Below are 20,788 nucleotides of genomic sequence, written 5' to 3'. Positions count from 1 at the left end.
CTCAAAGGCGCCTCAAGAGCAGTAAAAAGGACAGTAAGGGAAGCAGTTTTTCTTCTCTAGGATATACATGACATTTGAGGTGTAATAAACAGTAAACAACAGGATGTATCTGTTTAGGGTCAGTTTGCCCTTTTACAATGCTGTACCTACGTCAAATACCTTGTATCAATTCAGCACCTTGGCACGGAAGAGGCACTTCTGCCTTGACCAAAGATTTGGATTTCTAATATTTAAGTTTTATCCCAATATCGAATCCTAGCCTGGCTCATACCCCCCTTTGTGACTCATCTGAGATAACCAGACGAGTCACACCTCTAAGTCCTCTTCCTGCTGGAGCCTTTTATAATCCCACATAGCCATCACCTGAGCAGTAGTCTTACGTTCCACCAGCAAGGATAGACTTTTAGAGATAGTTTTAACAAACAGAGGTAAAATACATGGGAGAAAAATACACCCTGCAGCTATTAGTCCTACCAGGCCAAAAATGGCCTGCAGGCCAGGTAACTTTGGCCACCATCCTGAAAACATATCCTGTAAATTAAGGCCTTTCCATGTCTGGACTGGCACATGAGCTATTTTAACCATTTTATCTGTTATTTCCTTAATAACTTTTCCACTTTCATCAACTTCTATACAGCAATTAGTCAAATTAAACTTTCCACATACCCGGGTTGTCGTATTTCTTTTGGAAACTGATTAACGACAAGTGGCTGAAGAACGAAGGATCCATGTGGGAGGAGAATTGGATGTGGGTGTGTTGGGGATTGGGGGTATTGGGTCTGTTGATTATTGTGTTTTACAGGTATAAACAGTGGTTTTGTGGACGACCAAGGCACATCACGGCACCAGCTACTCCAATTCCTAACGGCCCGGATCTGCTCTTGAACACCCATTCAGTATAAACTGTTTGGTTATTAAAGAAATCTTGATTGTAATAAGCAAAGGGGCGATTTTTGAATGTATTAAGATTTTTTTCCAATGTGTTGGTTCTGTAATTGTGGATGTGAGTGCTGTTGTTGCACTCATTGTATAGACTGTGTTTTATGTACAGGGTGTTTGATTGAGTGTGACATAAAAATCATAGAAGAAGTACTAGAATACTATTTGGTGATAGGGTCTTCCTCCGGAGAATGCCTTATGGTCATTTTCTGACTGCCTTCATCAAAAGAAATTGTTGCCCCTAATTTGCTCAGCAGATCCCTGCCTAGCAATGGAATAGGGCACTCAGGGATATACAAAAATTCATGTTGGATTTCAGCTCCTTTAAAATCACACATCACAGGCTTTAGGACCTGCCGTCCCATAATCTGTCCTGATACCCCCTGAACCTGGATTTTACGTGATCCAGGGGCTGCAATTTGCTTATTTACAACTGATCTACCTGCTCCTGTATCCACTAAAAATGTTGTCTGCTGGCCCCCTATCCTCATTGTAACCAACGGCTCAGGCGGGGGTTCTTCCAAGCCTGGTCCCCGTCAATCTGACCACACCATATCTGCCAATCCAATACTTTCTGCTTCTCTTGGTCCAGCGCCCCCTCTCGCTCCTCTACCAAAGCCTCGTCCCAAGCCTCTTTGTCCAAATCCTCTATTCAAGCCCCCTCTCATTCCTCGTTCTCCCCTTCTTCCTGCAAACTGCCCCCTCATTCCTGCTCCAAATTCAGGTCTTCTCATCATCCCTCTACCTCTCATCATCCGTCTGGGGCATTCTCTTTGCCAATGGCCTTCTCCTTTACAATAGGCACATTGGTTAGGACCCAGGGGTGTCCCCGGGTTGGGGTCGAAGCTCATTCCTCCCTGTAGTGCTACTGCCAATAACTCAGCCTTCTTTTGCATTCTGGCATCTCTCTCCTTCTTTTCCACCTTATCCCTATTGACATACACCTTCCGTGCCAATTCCAACAATTCCGTCGTGTTCTTCCCTAATGCTCCTTCGACCCGCTGCAATTTTCGCCGTATATCCTCATAACTTTGAGCTATAAACCTTTCATTCAACATCCGCACATTATCCCCCTGCCTTGGATCCACCTGTGTATATAACTCATACGCTTCAATCAATCTTTGCAGGAAACTCTCCGGGCTTTCATCCGCACCCTGCATCACTAGAGATGGCTTGGACATATTTACTGGGGGCTTCCCTGCTCTTCTAAGACTTTGCACCACCAAATTCTGATATTCCCTCAAGCGTGTCCGGTCCTGTTCTTCCTTAGGGTCCCAGCCCGGATCTATTTCGGGCGCCCGGACCAACACCTCCGGCTGCACATCCGCATCATTTGGCAACATCTCTTTCACGCACTGCCTAACTGCCGCTTTCCACTTTTCTCGTTCTTCCGGAGTTAACAGAGTGCGCAACAACTGTTGTACATCCTGCCACGTTGGGTTATGTGTTAACATAATAGTTTGAAACAGGTCCGCCATCTCAGTGGGCTTAGTAGTCAGCGGCCCATAATGTTGCTTCCAATTTAAAAGATCAGTAGTAGTAAACGGCACGTATTGAAAAAGGGGCTGACGTTCCACCTGCCCCTGCTGGTTTACTATTATCTGATCCACCTGGCGCAAAGGCGCTGTAACTTCTTGCTTGCTAGCCTTCAGCTTCGCTGTTACCGCGCGAGTTTGCACCCCCACTTGCTCTCCTCCTGATGCTTCCTTCAACCCCTTATCATCCCGATCTTCTCCTTCACTCCGACTACCTTCTTCCACCGGGGGACTTTTCCTTATTTTCGGTCTCGCCCCAGGATCGCTCATGCGTCTCTGATTTCTACCTCCCTCTCCTCCTACAGCTCCCGGCAACTGCTGCTGTTGGTCTAGGGGCTGCGCTGGGGGCTGCTGCTGCACTGGGGGCTGCTGCTGCCACAATGGAGCATACGGTGGGGGTCTAACTAACTCCTCCTCATCTTCTGTCCATACTTTTCTCCTCCTTGAATATTCCTCTCCTCTTTTTGCCTGGGTTTTTTCTTGCTCACTTCTCCCCCCTTCTCTCCCCCCTTTACTCTTTCCGCCAGATCTGGATACACACAGCCTGACCATTTCAGCCTGACATTGCAGCAAATCCTCAGCTTTTTCAGTTAGGGCTCTCGCCCATTGATCAATGTATTGAAATTGATCAGGATATTTATCCTGATTCACTACGATCACCCCCCACAACTTATCCACCGTTTCCTCCCTTAATGATCCCTGCGGGGGCCACCCTGTCCCCAATAATGGCCACACATGCTTACATAAAAATTTTAATCGCTCCTTTGATCCTTTCGGATAGGAAGGGTTGCTAAAATACTTGTCAAAACCTTTTAGCATGCATGCCAAAGGAGTATTTGGCACGCTCTGAGCCCCCCCCATCTTATCACACTGCCGTCGACTCGTAGCCCCGGAAACTCACGGCCGCTAGCGAGAAATACGACGACTTAACCACCCACACAACCTGACACGGACTTCGTTAGGGTAGCCTACCCCGAGTCCAAGGGAGTGATCAAATCCCTTCTTCTGCCTTCAAATGAGACAGGTACAATTCTTTTACAATATACTCACTTAAAAAAAAACGCTCCCACTCCGTAGATTCCTGGCCAGGAATTTGTTCAGACCACCTTTCCTGCACCGCAGGGTTCTTGGACTCGATCAGAGCACCGTTGGGGCCATGGGGTTATCGCGGCTGTCTCCCGGAGACGTATCTCCGTGGCGCCTGGAGAATGTTCAGGAGCGACCTCCCGATGGTCCCGAGGGGTCGAAACGGTCCTCAGCGAAATATCGCCTTGCACCTAGTCCCATCTGGGGTGCCAGCTGTTGTAGGAAAAATAACGGACTAGGACAAGCTCTTCAGTGCAGGAAAGAGTTTTTATTTGCGCAAAGGTTCAAACAGTCCGAGGACCACGAAACAAAAGTCTGAACAGTGATGACTGATCTCAACCAGATATTTATACAGTATAAAGACAAAGTTATTACGAAGAGTGTAACATTTCGCACGTAGAAGTTACCCTTTAATCTATCTCTAGGAAAGACATAACAGCCTGATTCCCACAGGCTCAGGTTCTCAGCTCCGGAGCTCAAGACATAATAAAAGAGGAGATAAGGGGCTCAAAGGCGCCTCAAGAGCAGTAAAAAGGACAGTAAGGGAAGCAGTTTTTCTTCTCTAGGATATACATGACATTTGAGGTGTAATAAACAGTAAACAACAGGATGTATCTGTTTAGGGTCAGTTTGCCCTTTTACAATGCTGTACCTACGTCAAATACCTTGTATCAATTCAGCACCTTGGCACGGAAGAGGCACTTCTGCCTTGACCAAAGATTTGGATTTCTAATATTTAAGTTTTATCCCAATATCGAATCCTAGCCTGGCTCACTCTGAATATGAATTTTGAAAGATAAATTAAACTTATACAGTTTTCTAACGAGTTGAATTAATAAAATAAAAACTATTATTTTAATTTAGGACTTTATATAATATAAATGAAATATTGTTACTGAACTTTTTACAATGTGGCAGTCTAACCAACAGAACTTTAAAAAATATTACCTCAAAGGCTGAATGCACCTCTCATCATCTGAACTTATTTCCATTTCAAAGATTTCCTCAGCTCCAAGAGAAGAGAATTGTTCTTCTTTTTTCACATCCTGTTTACATTTTCTTTTTCTTCGTTTTTTTTTCTTTACTGACCCAGAGGTGAAAAAAGGCTCTGTTTCTACAATTTGTGGGATTTCTGAGCTTAAATCTATTGTTTCATTTTCACCTGACTTCATCAAATTGTCATCATTTCCTTTGAAGAACTGATCTTCTGTTGTTATCGGTGATGTTGCCAGATAGGCTGGAACGTTTTCCTAAAAATAATTTAGGTGAACATGAATTTTATACATTACATATATTTTATGAAATTATTACATTATTTAACTCAGAAATTAACACTGATGATAACAGAAACAGATATAGAAGTATACATTATGATGTCCAGAAAAAATGTATGTTTGAGCTGTGATAGCCATTTAAAATTATTATTTGCATATATTAATAGATGAGAAAATGGATATGTACAAGTTAACTTTTCATGCCCTCATTCAAATGAAGATGTGTTGGTATTGGCATTCACTAAGATTTGGATACCGATTGTCTTTTTTCATCATGAAAGGCATACTTGCCTAATAGAACTAAGGGACATGTTTTTCTAACCACTGTTTAGTTTTATACGAAAATCCTCAATAATTAATTATTATGGTCTGGTAAAGTATGGGATTCCTAATACAAAATTAAACTATGGGATTCATAATAAAAAAATTAATGAAAACAGAAGAAATATTTTCAAAATTCTTCTTACCTTTATTCCACAGCAGGAAAATGATTGATGAATGCATATACCACATCTATATGCACTGTCACATTTCATACTCTATCACCCTTATTTATTTAAGCCAAAAATTACAAAGATTCAGCAATTTTGCATCCCCACAATTATAATTAGCTTTGATGATTCCAAAGAGATCCTTTTTGTTTTATTTGAAAGTACATTTTTTTTTAAAAAAATGAAAAGCAACACCAATATAGTTGGTTTCTCCTATTCTATTATTTTGGACTGACAAAAAGTTAGAAATACTTGAAAAAAGCTGTACTGTTTAAGAGATAAATGCTGATTAAAAGATTTGAAAAGACTGAAAGACTGAATTAATTGTAAACAAGTTTATAAATCTCCTAAGGAGGGTCATCTGGAAATTAAGGATCTCAGAACTGAGGGTTGGTGGTTTTACTGAAAGATTGTGACCTGTGTAGAGTAGGATGATATTTCTCATTTTCAATCCAATTAATGTTGAGAAACAGATACTGAGACATCTTCTCGCCACTTGATAAAAACAAGGACTCCTTAGCTTCGATTATCTCATTTTTGACAGAAAACTAAAGCATCCCAAAATAAGACAGACTTGCCTTCCTTTTTTTCTTAAAAGTCCAGTGAAATGACACCACTGAAAAGCATATACTTAACTAGGGTTCAAAATCTATGTAAAATAGTAAAAAACCTCCACAGGATGGCACTTCAATGCAGACCTAATTGGGAGTATGCTAATAATGTTTACTAGCTTTGAAGGGATCTATCCACTATCATCTCATAAGGGTCCCTAAATTGCAAAAGCAACATAAGGTCTTTCTTCATTGTATTGTTTACTTGTATTCATGAATATTTTTAATTGCTGTCTCGTGTTAATATTTTTATTACTGTTTTGAGTTATATTCTTTAGTATTCCTGAATATTCTTTGATTGGTATCTCATGTTATATGTGAAAGAAAAAGAGAGAGAATGTATAGGAGACTAAAAACATCAGGAAGAAAAATATATAAGAGAAAGGGAAAATAAAATAAAAGGTAAGTGAGAGAGGGAATCAAAAGGAAAGAAAACAATAAAAGATAACAGTTGGCTTGCAAAAAACTATTTTTTCTAAATAAAAAGCAAACATCTGCCCAAATATTAAAATTGGAATAAATAAATTTGGAATAAAGACTTACAAATTTTTCTTCTGTTTCCTGGACAAAGAAAGCCTCTCCATTATCACCCAGTTTCATGTGAAGATCAACTGCTTCTCCATTGATTTCAATATCAATCTGTAAAAAAATACAACAGAATACTTGCTGCAATAAAAATACAACTGAAAATATATATTTATATTTAATCAATATATTATTCTTTTAATCCAAACCATTGAAACAAAAGAATTACCAATATACCATGTTTATTTACTTATTTGTTAATTTTATAGAGCTGCTCAACTCACTCTGAATGGTGAACAAAATTAAAACACAAAATAATACAACAAAAGAACTAAAAATAAGCACAATAGTAGTTTAAAAAGATTAAAATCAGGACTATGTAAACGAAGACAAAGAAAAGCAGGAGCATCAATAGCCCCCTCTTGGAAGAAGTGGCAATAAGGCAGGCCAAATAAAAGAATAAAGAAAATATTTTGTATTTGGCAACTTGTTGATTAATTTTTTTATCTTAATGGCAAAATGTGATGTCATACTCTCTAGGAACGACATTATGATCTGATTTTTTTTCAAGTTGTTCATAAATAACCTGTGATGCATGCATAAAGATCAAATAAATAAATAAAAGTTATCAAGGATTCCTGACAATTTAACAGATCTATTTTTGCTCTTAAAATTATTCCTTTTAAATTATCGAGGAAATGATTCCTCGATTTAATTAAGAAAACAGTGATTCCAACACAATATATAAATTCTAATATTGGGTAAATGCTACAAATTTTACATGCATTGTTTCTACTTTCCACATGATTCTACAAATTTCTATGTTTCTTTTTAATTGCTACTGCCCCATCCCCATGAATCTGACTTTCTTTGTAAGGAAAATGTTTCAGTTCCTAAATCACTTTATTCTATTCTTGATTCTTTCCAAAGTTTTTTGTTGAAATGGAAGAATCAGAACTTTATACATCTCAGAATGGTGGCTTTGTTATATATTTATATAAGGATAGTATGCTATTGCATTCCCCACTTGTACCTATGCTTATTTGCATTTAATATCGTATCTCATTCTTTATTCTCATGATGCAACTGTTAATAGTTATTGTAGAATGCATCTGTTACACCATTATATAGCTGATATTTATGCTCTTTATTGTTATGCTTTCTATGGCCAGACTTCTAAAGACTTCTATTTGGTCATACTGGATAACTTAACAGAACTTTGCTATTGTATAACAAAGCCTATCTTACTTTACAAATATTTATTGAATCTGGAAAAATGATGTGCCCCAATAACAACATAATTTACATTGTACATACAACTGGCAAAAAAGAAAGGTATTTGTTTTCCTAGTCTCTGACATTCTCATGGTACTCACCACTTTCTCTTTTGAACGTAAGACACCAAGTTTTCCAAATCGGACATGGAATGGTGAACATAGGTATGTACCATCTTGCTGCCGAACTACAATTACATCAATACATCCTGAAAGTGTAGCTTGATTAATGCCTTTATACAACTCCTTCATAGTAACCAGAAGTCCAGCAAGCTGTCCAACATAATTCATATTTTAAAGCTAAAAAGAAATGTTGATTGAAAATATTATTCCAAATACAAAGAACTTTAATTTTTTTTAAAAAAAAACACATGCACAATCATGTTATCATAAATTTTAATTTATAATCCATCTGATAATTGTGGTCTGTGGTTATATGTGAAAGATACTAAAGTAAAAGGTTAATCGTAACTTCAGAGTAAAAGAGGTAATTTGTATTGTCAAAAATGTCAAAAGTACACTTTCAATTATTTAAGAATTTTGAAAAATCTTATGAGACTAAAGTTCAAGCCCATTTATTATAATGAATTGCAAAATAATCTTGGTAATACATATATAGGGTCTAAACAAATCAAAATTACAGTTACACAAAACATATGGTATGGTATGTATACCTTATTCAGGTGGAAACTCAGAATTAACACTCAGTTTATAAACTTAGGAAACTGCAGACGATTATTGTACTCTGCTCATGCACTGGTTATATTTACCCTTAATATTCACAGGTGTATAATCACTATTGTACATTTTTTTAGGCAAGGATCGACTGAAGGACTTAATATTAAATATTCATTTGGTCACTATAGGAATTGACTGACTGGCTTTTCATCTGAGTCTAAGTCTGACTCTGTGGCTAAGAAAGTGGTTGGTCCAAAATCACTCAGTTGGTTTTCTTGCTTACGGTGGGATTAGAACTCAAAATCTCCTGGTTTCTAGCCTAGTGCCTTAATCACTAGATCAAACTGGTTCTATTTTAAGTTATATCAGATTTAACATGTAGCTTCCAGTACAGACCCATCACAACCCTGATTTAATGAAACCTTTTCTAAGTCCTCAACTCCACTCACGTTGTCATTCTTGTGGTCTAAGAACAGTGATTCTCAATCTATGGTCCATGGTCCGTGACCACAAAAGGTATTTAAACAGGGTCCATGGTGAAGAAAAGGTTGAAAACCACTGGCTTAGAGGAAAGTGCTCTCTTACTAACCTCTTCTTCTCTTCTCCATCACCATCATCTCTTATTTTCAGTCACCTCCAACAATTTACTGGCTGTTCTTCACAATATGGATAATTTTGCAGCCACCATGCCATCCTAAATGCAACCACCACCACTCAAATAACCCCCCTCTTCCAACTCTACTCCCACCAAACGCAGAATCCAGACTCTCAGCATTCATCCCCCATATCCCAGACTCTGCTCTCACCAAGGTTTTCTTAAAGCTTTATTTCAGTGATAGCTAAAAACAAATGGAAGTCACAGCATGGCCAAAAAATCCCCCCTTTTAGTTAATATTTAAATGCATACAATATTGAAGTACATGTTAAGTTGTTCTATGCTTTCACAACATATCTATTATTCAAGATTTTTTTAAAAAATCACATCTTTACTATTTTATGTAAATCTGATAAATGCTATTGTTGCCACTAGTTAAGCTATAATATTATAAAGGACAAAAATGTGTGACAGTTAGGACAACAAAAACGAGGTAAAACATCCCTGTTCCTTATAACCTACCAGGGACTTACAAACCACGAACTCTATAAGCTCAGCCATAAAACAAGGTCAAGGAATGTACATAAAGCTGGAAGGAAGATACTGGGAACAAGCATAGACTCTAGGAAGCAAGGTCATTATAAGATAAACTCACAAAAATATTCCCTAAAGAGAATCTATGTCCATGAACTGCCTTTCTATTTTCTCAAATGTGCCACTGTCTTGGTAGTAGTGCTTTCATTATATCCTAGTATTACCTTAATTATTTTTACCTAACTAAGCACATGATGTGCTGCTATATCCAATCCAATATGTTGTGACTGTCTACAACTATGTGTACAAATGTGGCCACAAGTTTTGGTACCCGGGCTACTTTTTCTCTCAAATATTCTCAATTTCCCTTGAAGTAAATTGAAACCGACACTTGTATTATAAATGAAAAAAGTGGTGACAATCTATTTCATTATTGCTCCCAAAAATTATACATAAAACAGAACCTGGGCTTGACTGAAGAGAATATGTATCTTTTTAATTACTAAACAAGAAACACATTTAAATATCTCAAAGTAGCCAAGCTTCAGTGTATTAACACAATGAAACAATGCTTTATTCAATCTCATTATCTTTCTTAAAAATGTTAATGCATTATTATCATCATCATCATCATCATCATCATCATCATCATCATCATCTCTTTTATTCATTAAATATGAAACTCAGTTAACTGAACATTTAAAAATGTATCACAAATATCATTGACTGGTACTGATGGTTGATATGGGTTACTGCCAGCATCCTAGGTTGTTGCTGTTGTTGTTACTATTATTATCTTCTATTTAATCATCCAATTTTTGGAAATTGCCTGGACAACTCCCTGCAATTTTCTTGGAAAGGTATTTCTGAAGTGGTTTGCCATTACCTCCTTCCTAGGGCTGAGAGAAAGTGACTGGGCCAAGATCACCCAACTGGATTTGTACATAAAGCGAAACTGAAACTCATCATCTCCTGATTTCTAACCTGATGTGTTAGACACTATACTAAACTGGGTTTCATTAATTAATAACCCAATACAAAAAATAATTAAAGGAATACAAATAGTAATAGTTGCCAACCAAATTACTATGTATCGTTATTATTTATCACAAAAACTAGATGAACAAAACAGTAAAAAAAAAAAAAACAGAAATGAAGAGAAAGGGGAAAGAAAATAAAAGAAGGAAAAAACTATTTTTCCTATAGTTTTAAAATAATATAGTCTCTTTTTTATCCGTAAATTAAATCTAGGCCATATGGAATAAGGTAGTACTTGAGTTACAACGGTAACTGGGACCTGAAGTTCCGTTGCTAAGCAATATGGTTGTAAAACACATCACATGTCTGCATTGCTTAGTGACAGAAATCTCAGTAGTCCCTTTGATATTATTAACCAAATCCCACCAGGTATTAGGCAAGGATTCACTCTGATACAAGACATTCCTGGCTTGGTCTCTTCCAAGCCCCAAGCCATGATAGACACTGTATTTTCTTGAACTCCTCCCACTCACCAATCTCTCCCCCATGTCTGCTATTTTGGCTGCCCTGCCCAGCAGCACTCATTGGCAGTGGTAGTGGCGCTAGTATCCCTGGGGTTGAAGCAGAGGTCCAGAGACTTAGGCAGCCACTGGTACCCCAAATTTTTATTTCAGCCCCAGCGCCACTGGTCCATTGAGGAGTGCCACCTTAAGACCTGCTCTGCAGCCAGCTACCTCAGTGCAAAGCCCCAGCCATCCTCATTGTCGATGTCTCTGCTATTCCAAATGACCTTCACTGTCTTCTTCCCACTGAGGAGCACCAGCCCTGGCTCCATGTAAAACAGCTGCTGGCCATTCCAGGCTTTCTTCCCAAGGCCATGTAGACCATTCTTCAAATCAAGTGTGTTGTTTTCGTGATGCTTTGGAAGGCTTCTGAGACCTTCTGAAACCTCACAAGACGGCCATGCCCACCATTCTCACGAGGCCTTCTCAGAAACCTTCCAAAGCATTGCAAGGATGCACACAATTTTGAAAACCTGCTTAGCTTGAGGAGTAGGCCTGACATGGTCAGCAGCTGCCTCATATAGGCAAAGGTCATTTACGCACAGCAAGGGCAGCGAAGGTGGCTGGTGCTTTGCACTGGATTGAGGTAGCACTCCTCAGTGGCAGCCCCAGTGCCACTGAAACTAAAGTACAGACTAAAGAGTGGTAGTGGCTGACTGAGACTGCTGAAGGCATAAGTATCATTTCTTCAGTGCTGCTATATCTTTCAAAAAGTCACTGAACAAATGGTTAGTAAGCAAGCACTACCCATAATAGGATTCTTACTGTATAGAAATATACAGCACTAAAGGCAGTACAAAATATTTGAGCCTTACTGGAAAGGAAACGATTTTACATCTCATGCCAAATGGATTCTTATTTTAAAATAGCAAGAAAAGCTTTGATTTTTTTTTAAAAAAATCAAATATTAACGTTAATGGGTGCCAATACTGTACTTATAAAATGTTTTAAGTTTATGAAAGGAATATAATTGATCAAAAACAGCTGACTGACAAATGTAGCAAATCATATGTTACATTCCTTCTTTGACACTAAAGCAGCCTTTCTCAAATGGGGTTTCATGAGTGGTGACAATTCACAAGATTGTGATGGAAAAACATTGTGTTTTAATTTTGCTCAATGATGGCAACTGCAGTGGTGGAAATTTTTACATGCCACAATTCAGTTTACGAATCATATTAACGGTCTGAACTGAAGATAATTTTTTAATGCAGGAGTACCCCGAGACCTGTTTCAGGGGTTTCTCCAGGGTAACAAATTTGAGAAAGTCTGGTCTTTTTTTAAAAAAACGACCCTGTTAATCCCCTTGCATCGGAATGGAATCAAGGTGACTGAATAGAGCTGAGCATTTACTGATTGGATGCCCTTCCTAATGCCTACACGGATTTTGCAGCAGATACTTTTTCTTTGCGCCGAGAGAGAGAAATATCCGCTCCTCTAGAATTGAACTCACAGCCTCCATTAAGTCACCACGCAGCTCCCTGACAAAGTCTGGTATAACCCTCTGAAATTCATTTTTTTAAATCTGTACTGGGACAGGTTTTACTTAACAATGTATTAATGAAGTCTGAAAAAAATACTGAGAAATTCTACAGAGAAAAGTTATGGTTACTGACAACAAATATAATTATAGATCATTAATGCTTGAATTTGCCAAACATTTACATTTTTTGGAATGAAGCTTGAAAAAGTATCCAAAGATATGGCCCAACTGTAGCATACTTTTGCTGTATGACAGTCCCTACGAGAAAGTAAACATTATGATCTAATTCAAATATTAGTCTACCACTTTCAGACTTCATATTAATCTGATGCAAGCTTCTTAAATGTTCTAGAAATATCTTACAAAATCTACTCCAATCTCAATAAATTTCTTAGTAGGTTGGTCTTATAAAACTTTCTAGCTAGATATTTGCCCATTTCTACATTTCCAAATTTACCTGAGAATTTTAAACCCAACTATCACAATGAGATATAACTGTTCTCAAGCAGAACAAGCTGTATCATCATTGTTTTGATGAAAGACTGGGCTATCCAGAAGTTTGGGGGGGGGGGCAAAGCCAGAGTGACAACAATGAAAGCAAAAGTAACAAATCCTCAAAATGCAATCATTGTACTGCGGGACTTAAATAATCCTGCTTGAAACCAAGATTACATCAAAGGTTGCTACAAATCAAAAAGCCACAGTTCTTTTTAACTTTAATAGCAATTTTAGCAATAGCAAGATAACCATTGCTCTGGTGACAATAAGGAACTAATTATAGTTAAGTGCCTTGTATACTGAATACTGTATAAAGCAGGTGAGATGTCTCAGCCATATGCCCAAAGCATCTTCCTGTTTGTTTTAGAACTGCAGTTCAACCATTTTAAACCCTTTAGTTCTATCAACTGTTCCTCTACCTCCTCTTTCTCTATTATTATTAATTATTATTATAATTATTATATTATTAAATTATTATTATTCTGGTTATGATGATGCTGCGCTCGCAATCAGGCACTTAAGAAGTACCAGTTTTCCCAGTTGGCTTATGGAGAGAGGAGAATCAATAAGGCAGAATCAATAAAGGAGAATATTGGTAGTTTAGGGTTGACAAGAAGGGCTCCTTGGTGCTCTCCGAGGTCGCTTGTTTTCTTGCAGACGTTTCATTACCCAAACTAGGTAACATCATCCGTGCTGATGAGGGGAGAATCCCCTCTCCCCATTCCCATCGGAAAAATCCCACCCGAGCTTTCTCCTTCTGCTCGGGCTTTGAAAAACCAACGCTCGGCCTCTGGGGTGGGGGTGGCGGAGGGGGCTCGGGAGACTTGCCGGGATGACTTCTCCCGGGCAAGAATACACGCAAAGGACCGAAGCAACCCAAACACATCTAAATTAAGGCTTCACGGTCGTCTGGGTGAGCTATCCAGGCTCACAGCAATGCCGGCACAGGAAAGGGACCAAGAGGCAGCCGATAAGGAAAAGGAATGAAGGATGGAGGACGGGAGAGGAGAGGACCCGGACGAACGGAAAAGAAAGGATGCGGCCCCTCAGCTAAACCAGCCATCTGACACAAGGCTGCGTTCCCGTCCGGGGGCAACGGGACCTCCTCATTCATTCCTTACCTTTTTCTCTCTCTCAACCGGATGGAACCGGGAAAGACGCCAGGAGCAGCTGCCAGCGACCGTTGGCGGCGGCGGCGGCGGCGGTTAAATGAACTGAATGGGCTGGCCAGGCAGCCAGCGCGGGACTGGCGGAGGGGGGGGGAGGGAAAGGCGGAGGGAGGGCGGGCAAGAGGGAGAAGCAGCAGTGACGCACGAGATCGCTGCGGAAATTCTCGCTCCTCCCCCTCCTGTTGGGCTAAGGCTAAGCGAAAACGGCAACAGGGCAGCGCGGAGTGGGAGAGGGGCGGGGGGGGGGAGGTGAATGACACGTGACGGTGGGGAGGTGGGGGGAAGGCCACGTTACTCGCCCTACCCACTGTTGCACTTTGGGGCGACGTCTGGCGACACGGTTTAATGAGTGGGTGTGACAGCGGCCAGGGGGAGGAGCTTCTCGAGGAAAAAAAAAAGCTTCCTTTGAGTCATGATCTCTTGATTATAGAGGGTTGGTAGGTGGCACCGAGCTTGGCATGACCTCAAGGATGCCTTCCGCTCGGATATATCGTTACAAACATTACGTGTAAATGAACATTCCTGCTGTGTTACAAATAGGCCTCTGTCTATGGAGATTCTCAGTCATCCAGGTCGTGGTTGTCCCAACGGTGCTTTTTCAAAAGGCAACTGGACTTTGTTTTTTTCCAGAACTGTGGTTCTCTGTCATACATCAAAATTCCTTGGGGTATTTTGGGTAAGGTTTTTAGGCTCTGATATTGAAATGTGGTTATTGTACTAGATTGTGGTGCGATCTGCCCCAAGGAGATGCTTCTTCATCAGAGATACCTATATTATCTTGACAGAGAGTCAAGTCTGTACATTCCACCATAGTACTTCTGATTAAATTTGGCACATGCTAAACAGAGAAGAGTTGTCAGTATCATACAATTATCTCCTTAGTCAGCTCTGGGCATTTTGCCCCATTACCAGTTGCATGCTAGTGGAATGGTATGGGCTGAGGTCAAAAGAGAGGGGAAGAATTAAGCATTTCCCCAGATAACTGATTACATTAAGGAACATAAAGTGGATAGAAATTTGGTTTTCCAAATAGGAATATGACTGTGAAAGTTGGCTAAAAATGAATTTTGCTGTTGGAGAAAATTATTGAAAATACCTTAGAGAATGAGAAGAATAAATACTTCAGTACCAGATGAAACAAACCCAAACTGCTTATTGGGGCAGGGAATACTAATATAAAAGCAACACTTTTGAAAATTTTGGAAACAATGTGAAGATGAGATAAAAGATTGAAAGCAAAAAGAGACAGTAGAAGATGAAATAACTAGATAGTGTATTGTTACTGTGAAAATAAATTTACAAGAACTCAGAAAAGCAGTTACTGTATTGATGACAGATAATCCTATCAACATAATGTCCATACAAAAAAATCAAAAGTAACTGAATCACAACAAAAACAGGAAGTTTTTAAAAACAAACTTTCTGTAGGAATAAACCCTCCAATATATATTTAATTCATTGTTCTATTGCAGCCTGAGAATCCCCTGGTCATGAGCCATTCTAATTACTTTTAGAATTACTTTTACTTATGTTCACTATTGGTTGCAGTTTCATGCCAACTTTCAAAGGTATTGGGAGCAACAGTTTCAAAATTCCTAAGGCCCCAATGTGAGGAATGCTGTTTTTGCTCTCTGGTGGGGTATTCTACTCTTTCTGTAATTCTGATTTCCCTCCAGAAGCAACTTTAAAATTCTTGAATAAGGAAACTATAAAAGGAAACATGCCATAAAGTATTGAGATGATAATAAATGACATTTTCATGCTATTCTGTGTCCTAAATGTCATGCAGTGATCTAAAACTGTGTTTAATTGCTAGGTATTCAGTCTATTTAAACAGTAGGGAGGAGAACCTTGCTTTACAAATAAGCTAAAGGAAGATTCTCTCTTGTGTTATTTAACACCATGGTGTAGTGCAACTAAATTGTTCTGCCTAACAATTGGAGGAAGAAAAATCCATCTGGTTCAGTTCCAGGCTGGGAGAAAGGCGCTGGAAATAAAATGGAGGCTGATTGGAAAGAAAGTTTATTGATGGACAGAACCACGGTGTGCAGTTCTGGGACAGCTGACCAATTGGCTTGATTAGTGCAAGGGTTTTTATACAGTTTCTGAAATGCTGCAGGGATTGTGCAATGTAGTGAGCCTGATATCTTTTGCTATTCCAATGGTGGTGGGTTAATCCTTTTATGTCCTAAAAAGTCAGGTCCTGTCCTTAGAATCTGGGTGGGGGAAGGATGTAAATTTTAATCCCAGTGCTGGAAGTGGAGGTGTATTGTTTGTGAATAGGCTTGGCCCAGGATTTCTTAATGAGCATCTGCTGTAGGCTATTAAGAAAGACTGGTGGCTGCTTTTTGCCTCTAAGAACATGTTTTCCCATTTCTCCTTTGGGGAAATATAATATTCTACCTCTTTTAATATTCCCCAAAATATTTCATTCTCGGGGGGGGGGGCTTCCCACACTATCTTCGTAATGATATTATCAAGTTGGTACAGGAATCAAGACAAAATACTTATTACGAATCTTAACTAGAGATGCATTATATATCTTGCCATAAAACAATATCCATCTGTGAATATAGAAAGATAAAACATAATTTCACATACACAGCTTGCAACATCTTGATGTACAAGCTGGCTTCATAGCACTAAAACAGATCAAGTAATGTAATGCAATTAATAATGTTTGCATTGTTACACCCACACTAACATCAGGAGAGAGGGGGGCATTATTTAAATGGAATTTAGTTTCTATTCTGCTTGTACATTCAGAAAGTAATGAGAAACTGAATTGGGTTGAAAGAAGCTAAACATCCCTAGGACCACATATGTCTTTGATTCATCTTGAGAGAAGTGCAAATCAAAACAATATGCTGGAGATTTATTTATTTCTAGTGAAATACATTTATTTCCCTAAAAAACCTAAAGATAAAGATTTCTCCTGTCCAGTTGTGTCTGACTCTAGGGGGCACTCATCTTCGTTTAATTGCCGAGGGAGCCAGTGTTGTCCAAATACATTTCCATGGTCATGTGGCCAGCATGACTATAGCCCTAGGGCCTAGACATATGGAGCACTGTTATTTTCCCACCAAAGTGTACCTATTTATCTACTCATATTTGCATACTTTCAAACTGCTAGGTGGGCAGGAGTTGAGGCAAGGATGGCAGCTCACTCTGTCACATGATGCTCAGGTCTCAAAATCTGGGCTATCAGCTTTCCAGCTGACAAGCTCAGTGTCTTTAACCATTGAGCCATCACACCCTCTTATAGAAAACCTAGAAGCTGGTAAGAGGTTGAGCTGGAGATTTCATCACTTGGGCTTTCTTCTTTAGGTTAAGTGAGATGTTCTAGCAGAATGTATATTCCATATATTAATTGTTTAATGATCTCATAGAATTATAGACACCATCTTCTTCCCTAGTCTACATATAATACAAGTTATAGTGACTTCATCTGATGTGAAAAAAATATCAATATCCTGAAGTGATGGACAAATGCAATACATTTTTCAGATATATTTTAAATCTATTAGCTGCTTTTACAGATGGCCAAACAGATTTTAAGGAGACAAAATAAGAATTGCTACTCTGAAGAGCAACATGACTCATGATTAGGAAAATGAAAGGAGCAAGTTGAATATATTTCAGTGATTGGTTTGTAGGTATAGTAGCAGTGACCAACTCTTTGTAGATTCCTTGTGAACAGTAATGTAAGTTGTAAATTATCACTCTTATTTGCATTCATTTCAAATGGATTCAAAACATTTTAAATCATGAAATATTTTTTCCTCACAGAAATATTTATCAACAGGCTGTTCATATTATTGATCTTTTGAAAAAAAATGGGGTGATTTAAGGAAAACTGTTTGCTTGAGCCATTTTGAGACAGTTTCCAAAGCAGTATTCATCAGATAATAATCATGTTTGTGACCAGAAAACATAGTACAGTAGTTTAAAACCACAGGGAGTTCCCAAAGTAAGATATCTCTTGCTTGTGTCCTTGTGATTGTAAAGTTTTGAAAATGAAAAAGAATTGTAGGGAATACTTTGGTCTCTGATTCCTGTCATTCCAGATATTCCAATTACAAATACTGCAGTAAATATAAGTATGCATTATGAATAAAGCATTTAGCCTCTTAGATGCAGTCATTGTTTATTGACATAAGACAGGCACAAAAAGATACCAGTTCTGAGACTGATTGACTGAACTGCTGCCATAGTGCCTCTTTTATGAATCTGGGTATGATGCCAGTAAAGCACTTCACATATTATTGCATAAATTTGTAGCTCTCATACATTTAGAAAACTCTTTTGAAAGAGTCCCTCTTCAATGGCTGAATACCAAATGCAGATTAAAACCACGTATATGCCAAAGCTGGATATTTAAAGCTACGATTTATGCCATTTCCCAGGATTTTAGTTTTAATTCGTGAAATTTTAATACATGTACCTTCTGCTTTAGGAGAATCAAAAGAATGAGGATTAGACGTGCACTTTATTTCAAGATACTTTTTTAAAAAATGAAAATACACTGGTACACAGTGTAAAAATACTGGTGTATTTTTTTTTAGTATTATAGCCTTGACATTCAATAAAAAGCAATAGCCATAATGCTTGAAACAGTATTCTGCACTGGTGAAATCTGCTAACTTTTTAGTACTGTTTGTCCAAACAACTTGTACATGCAGATGCATATATTTTGCCTCAAAATCTCTAATTTCTTGCTGTTTGTTATTTTACATACAGCATCCTTTTTAAAGAACAAGCATAGGCAGTATATGAGAATTCGCATCATATTGTAACCATTTCCACACCTGGTTTTGGTGGTTAGCCCTACAGTCTAATACTATCACTGAGCCCATTTATTTCCAGCTCAAGTTCAGCTGTGGCTTGGCTGGCAAGGAATGTGCTGCTGTTGAAACTAGATGTTCTGCAGAAATTAAAGATATTATTTCCTGGGTGCTTTGACTACCAGTTCTTGGCTTTCCATCCCCCTGCACACAGCCATTCATAAAGCTTGCCTTTCATAAGTTCATCTGAAAGAGGTCATAGAGGCATTGGTTGCTCTTGTTGATGATCTCTGCCAAGAGTGGCATGGAGATAGTGCAACCATTCTCACTCTCCTTGACCTCTTAGCAGTCTTCATTACCATTAACCATGGTATCCTTTGGACAAGCTATGGAGGCTAGGAGTGGGCAGTATGGTTTTTCGCTGGCTTGGCTCCTTTCTCCATGGCCAGTCTCAATCAATGTTAATAGGGAGGGAAAAGTCTAACCATTAGCCACTATTTTTTGGCACATGACAGGGCTCAGTATTCTCTCCACTCCTTTTTAATATCTACATGAAGCTGCTGGATGAGATCATCCATCACCATGGATTGAGGTAGCTACAGTACACTGACGATATCAAATTCTATATTTCCATCCCTGGTGACCCAAGTGATGGTATTACTGCCCTTTTGCAGTAAGAAGTTAAAGACTCTGTCATGCAACTTTAGTTTAAGTGGTTTATTGTTGAATTATAGTTGTTATCTGTTGTTAGTCTAGTGGTTATGACACCAGGTTAGAAACTGGTCTCATAACCACTAGTTATGACACCACATAACTAGTGCTGCCTTAGGCTTGAAAGCCAGAGGAGGAAGAAGCATTAGGTATGTTCGCCACCTTGAGTTATTTATAAAAATAATAAAGGGGATAAAAACAAATTAAATGTAATGTTCATGTGATAATAAAGTATTTCCTGGATGCCAAGTGTTAATTGAAGAGAATTTTGTCTAATTAACTTGAAACAACCAATTTTCAGAAATTTGTTAAACCTATTTAAAAGTATCTTCCACTTAACAGCTTCCAATAAATACTTCTGACTTAACTTCTCTATTGAGTTGAAATTGAAGTCCGATATATTCATGGATACATCCATATAGGGTTGTTTTAGAAACAGTATCAGAGTTGGGGTGGCAGTGGTGTTTTTACTTTTTTACTTTATTTTTACTTTTTTCTGGGATGTTTGTTCAATTCCCAGTCTAGACTATAGACTAAATATTCCTTCCAACTCCAATCAAGGACAACTTGTGTTGTTGACTGTAGCAGTCTGCATCCTATGGAGGGGACTAAGTGAAGGAAGACCAGGGTAGGTATGCAAATAAATCAAAATGTTTGGCTTTTTAAATATGCACTTCAGGTGGTGAACTGCAAATATTACATTCTTTAAATTTTGCGCTAACAAAAAAAAAAATAATTGAAATGATTTAGCTAACACTTATTATGCTGATAAGTGCTCCAGTTAGAACAAAATACAAAAATAAGTAAATAAATAATAAAACTCTAGTAGTTTGGATTTAACAGGAAGATACTTAATTATTATGTTAGTCCTTGCGCTTTTGTTAAGCAAATAATAATGGAATTCAGATCATAAGGTCCACTTTATTTATTAATTTGTTAAATTTGTTTGCCACCCATCTCACTCAGAAGGATGTATAATAATTCAGGGGTTCTATTCATTCAGTTCAGAGATATATCTTCGTGTTTGCATTCAGAATGAGAGAGAGAATAGTCTCCACAA

General features: G+C 38.4%; 2 protein-coding genes across 2 annotated transcripts in view; both read right to left on the bottom strand.

Moving 5' to 3' along the window:
- LPIN2 (lipin 2) overlaps nt 1-14,460 on the bottom strand; it is a 43,138-nt gene extending 28,678 nt beyond the window's left edge. The window contains exons 1-4 of the mRNA XM_034429542.3: nt 14,186-14,460; nt 7,838-8,035; nt 6,480-6,575; nt 4,509-4,810 (exon numbers count right to left, since the gene is read on the bottom strand). Coding sequence (XP_034285433.2) covers nt 4,509-4,810; nt 6,480-6,575; nt 7,838-8,026 — 587 coding nt within the window. The 5' untranslated portion in view covers nt 8,027-8,035; nt 14,186-14,460. The remainder of the gene's footprint in view (nt 1-4,508; nt 4,811-6,479; nt 6,576-7,837; nt 8,036-14,185) is intronic.
- On the bottom strand, nt 1,222-3,474 carry LOC148114889 (uncharacterized). Its single transcript, XM_087890485.1, has one exon. It carries the CDS (start codon nt 3,333-3,335, stop codon nt 1,476-1,478), a length of 1,860 nt encoding a protein of 619 aa, XP_087746611.1. The 5' UTR covers nt 3,336-3,474; the 3' UTR covers nt 1,222-1,475.
- Nucleotides 14,461-20,788: the final 6,328 nt, after the last annotated feature.

The sequence above is a fragment of the Pantherophis guttatus genome, chromosome 3 (assembly GCF_059756535.1).
Source record: "Pantherophis guttatus breed Tessera chromosome 3, ASM5975653v1, whole genome shotgun sequence".
NCBI lineage: Eukaryota > Metazoa > Chordata > Lepidosauria > Squamata > Colubridae > Pantherophis > Pantherophis guttatus.
This window is presented reverse-complemented; position numbering and strand designations above follow the sequence as displayed.

What these genes read in the sequence shown, in the direction of transcription:
- LOC148114889 (XM_087890485.1), bottom strand. Translation starts at nt 3,335, where the DNA reads ATGGGGGGGGCTCAGAGCGTGCCAAATACTCCTTTGGCATGCATGCTA.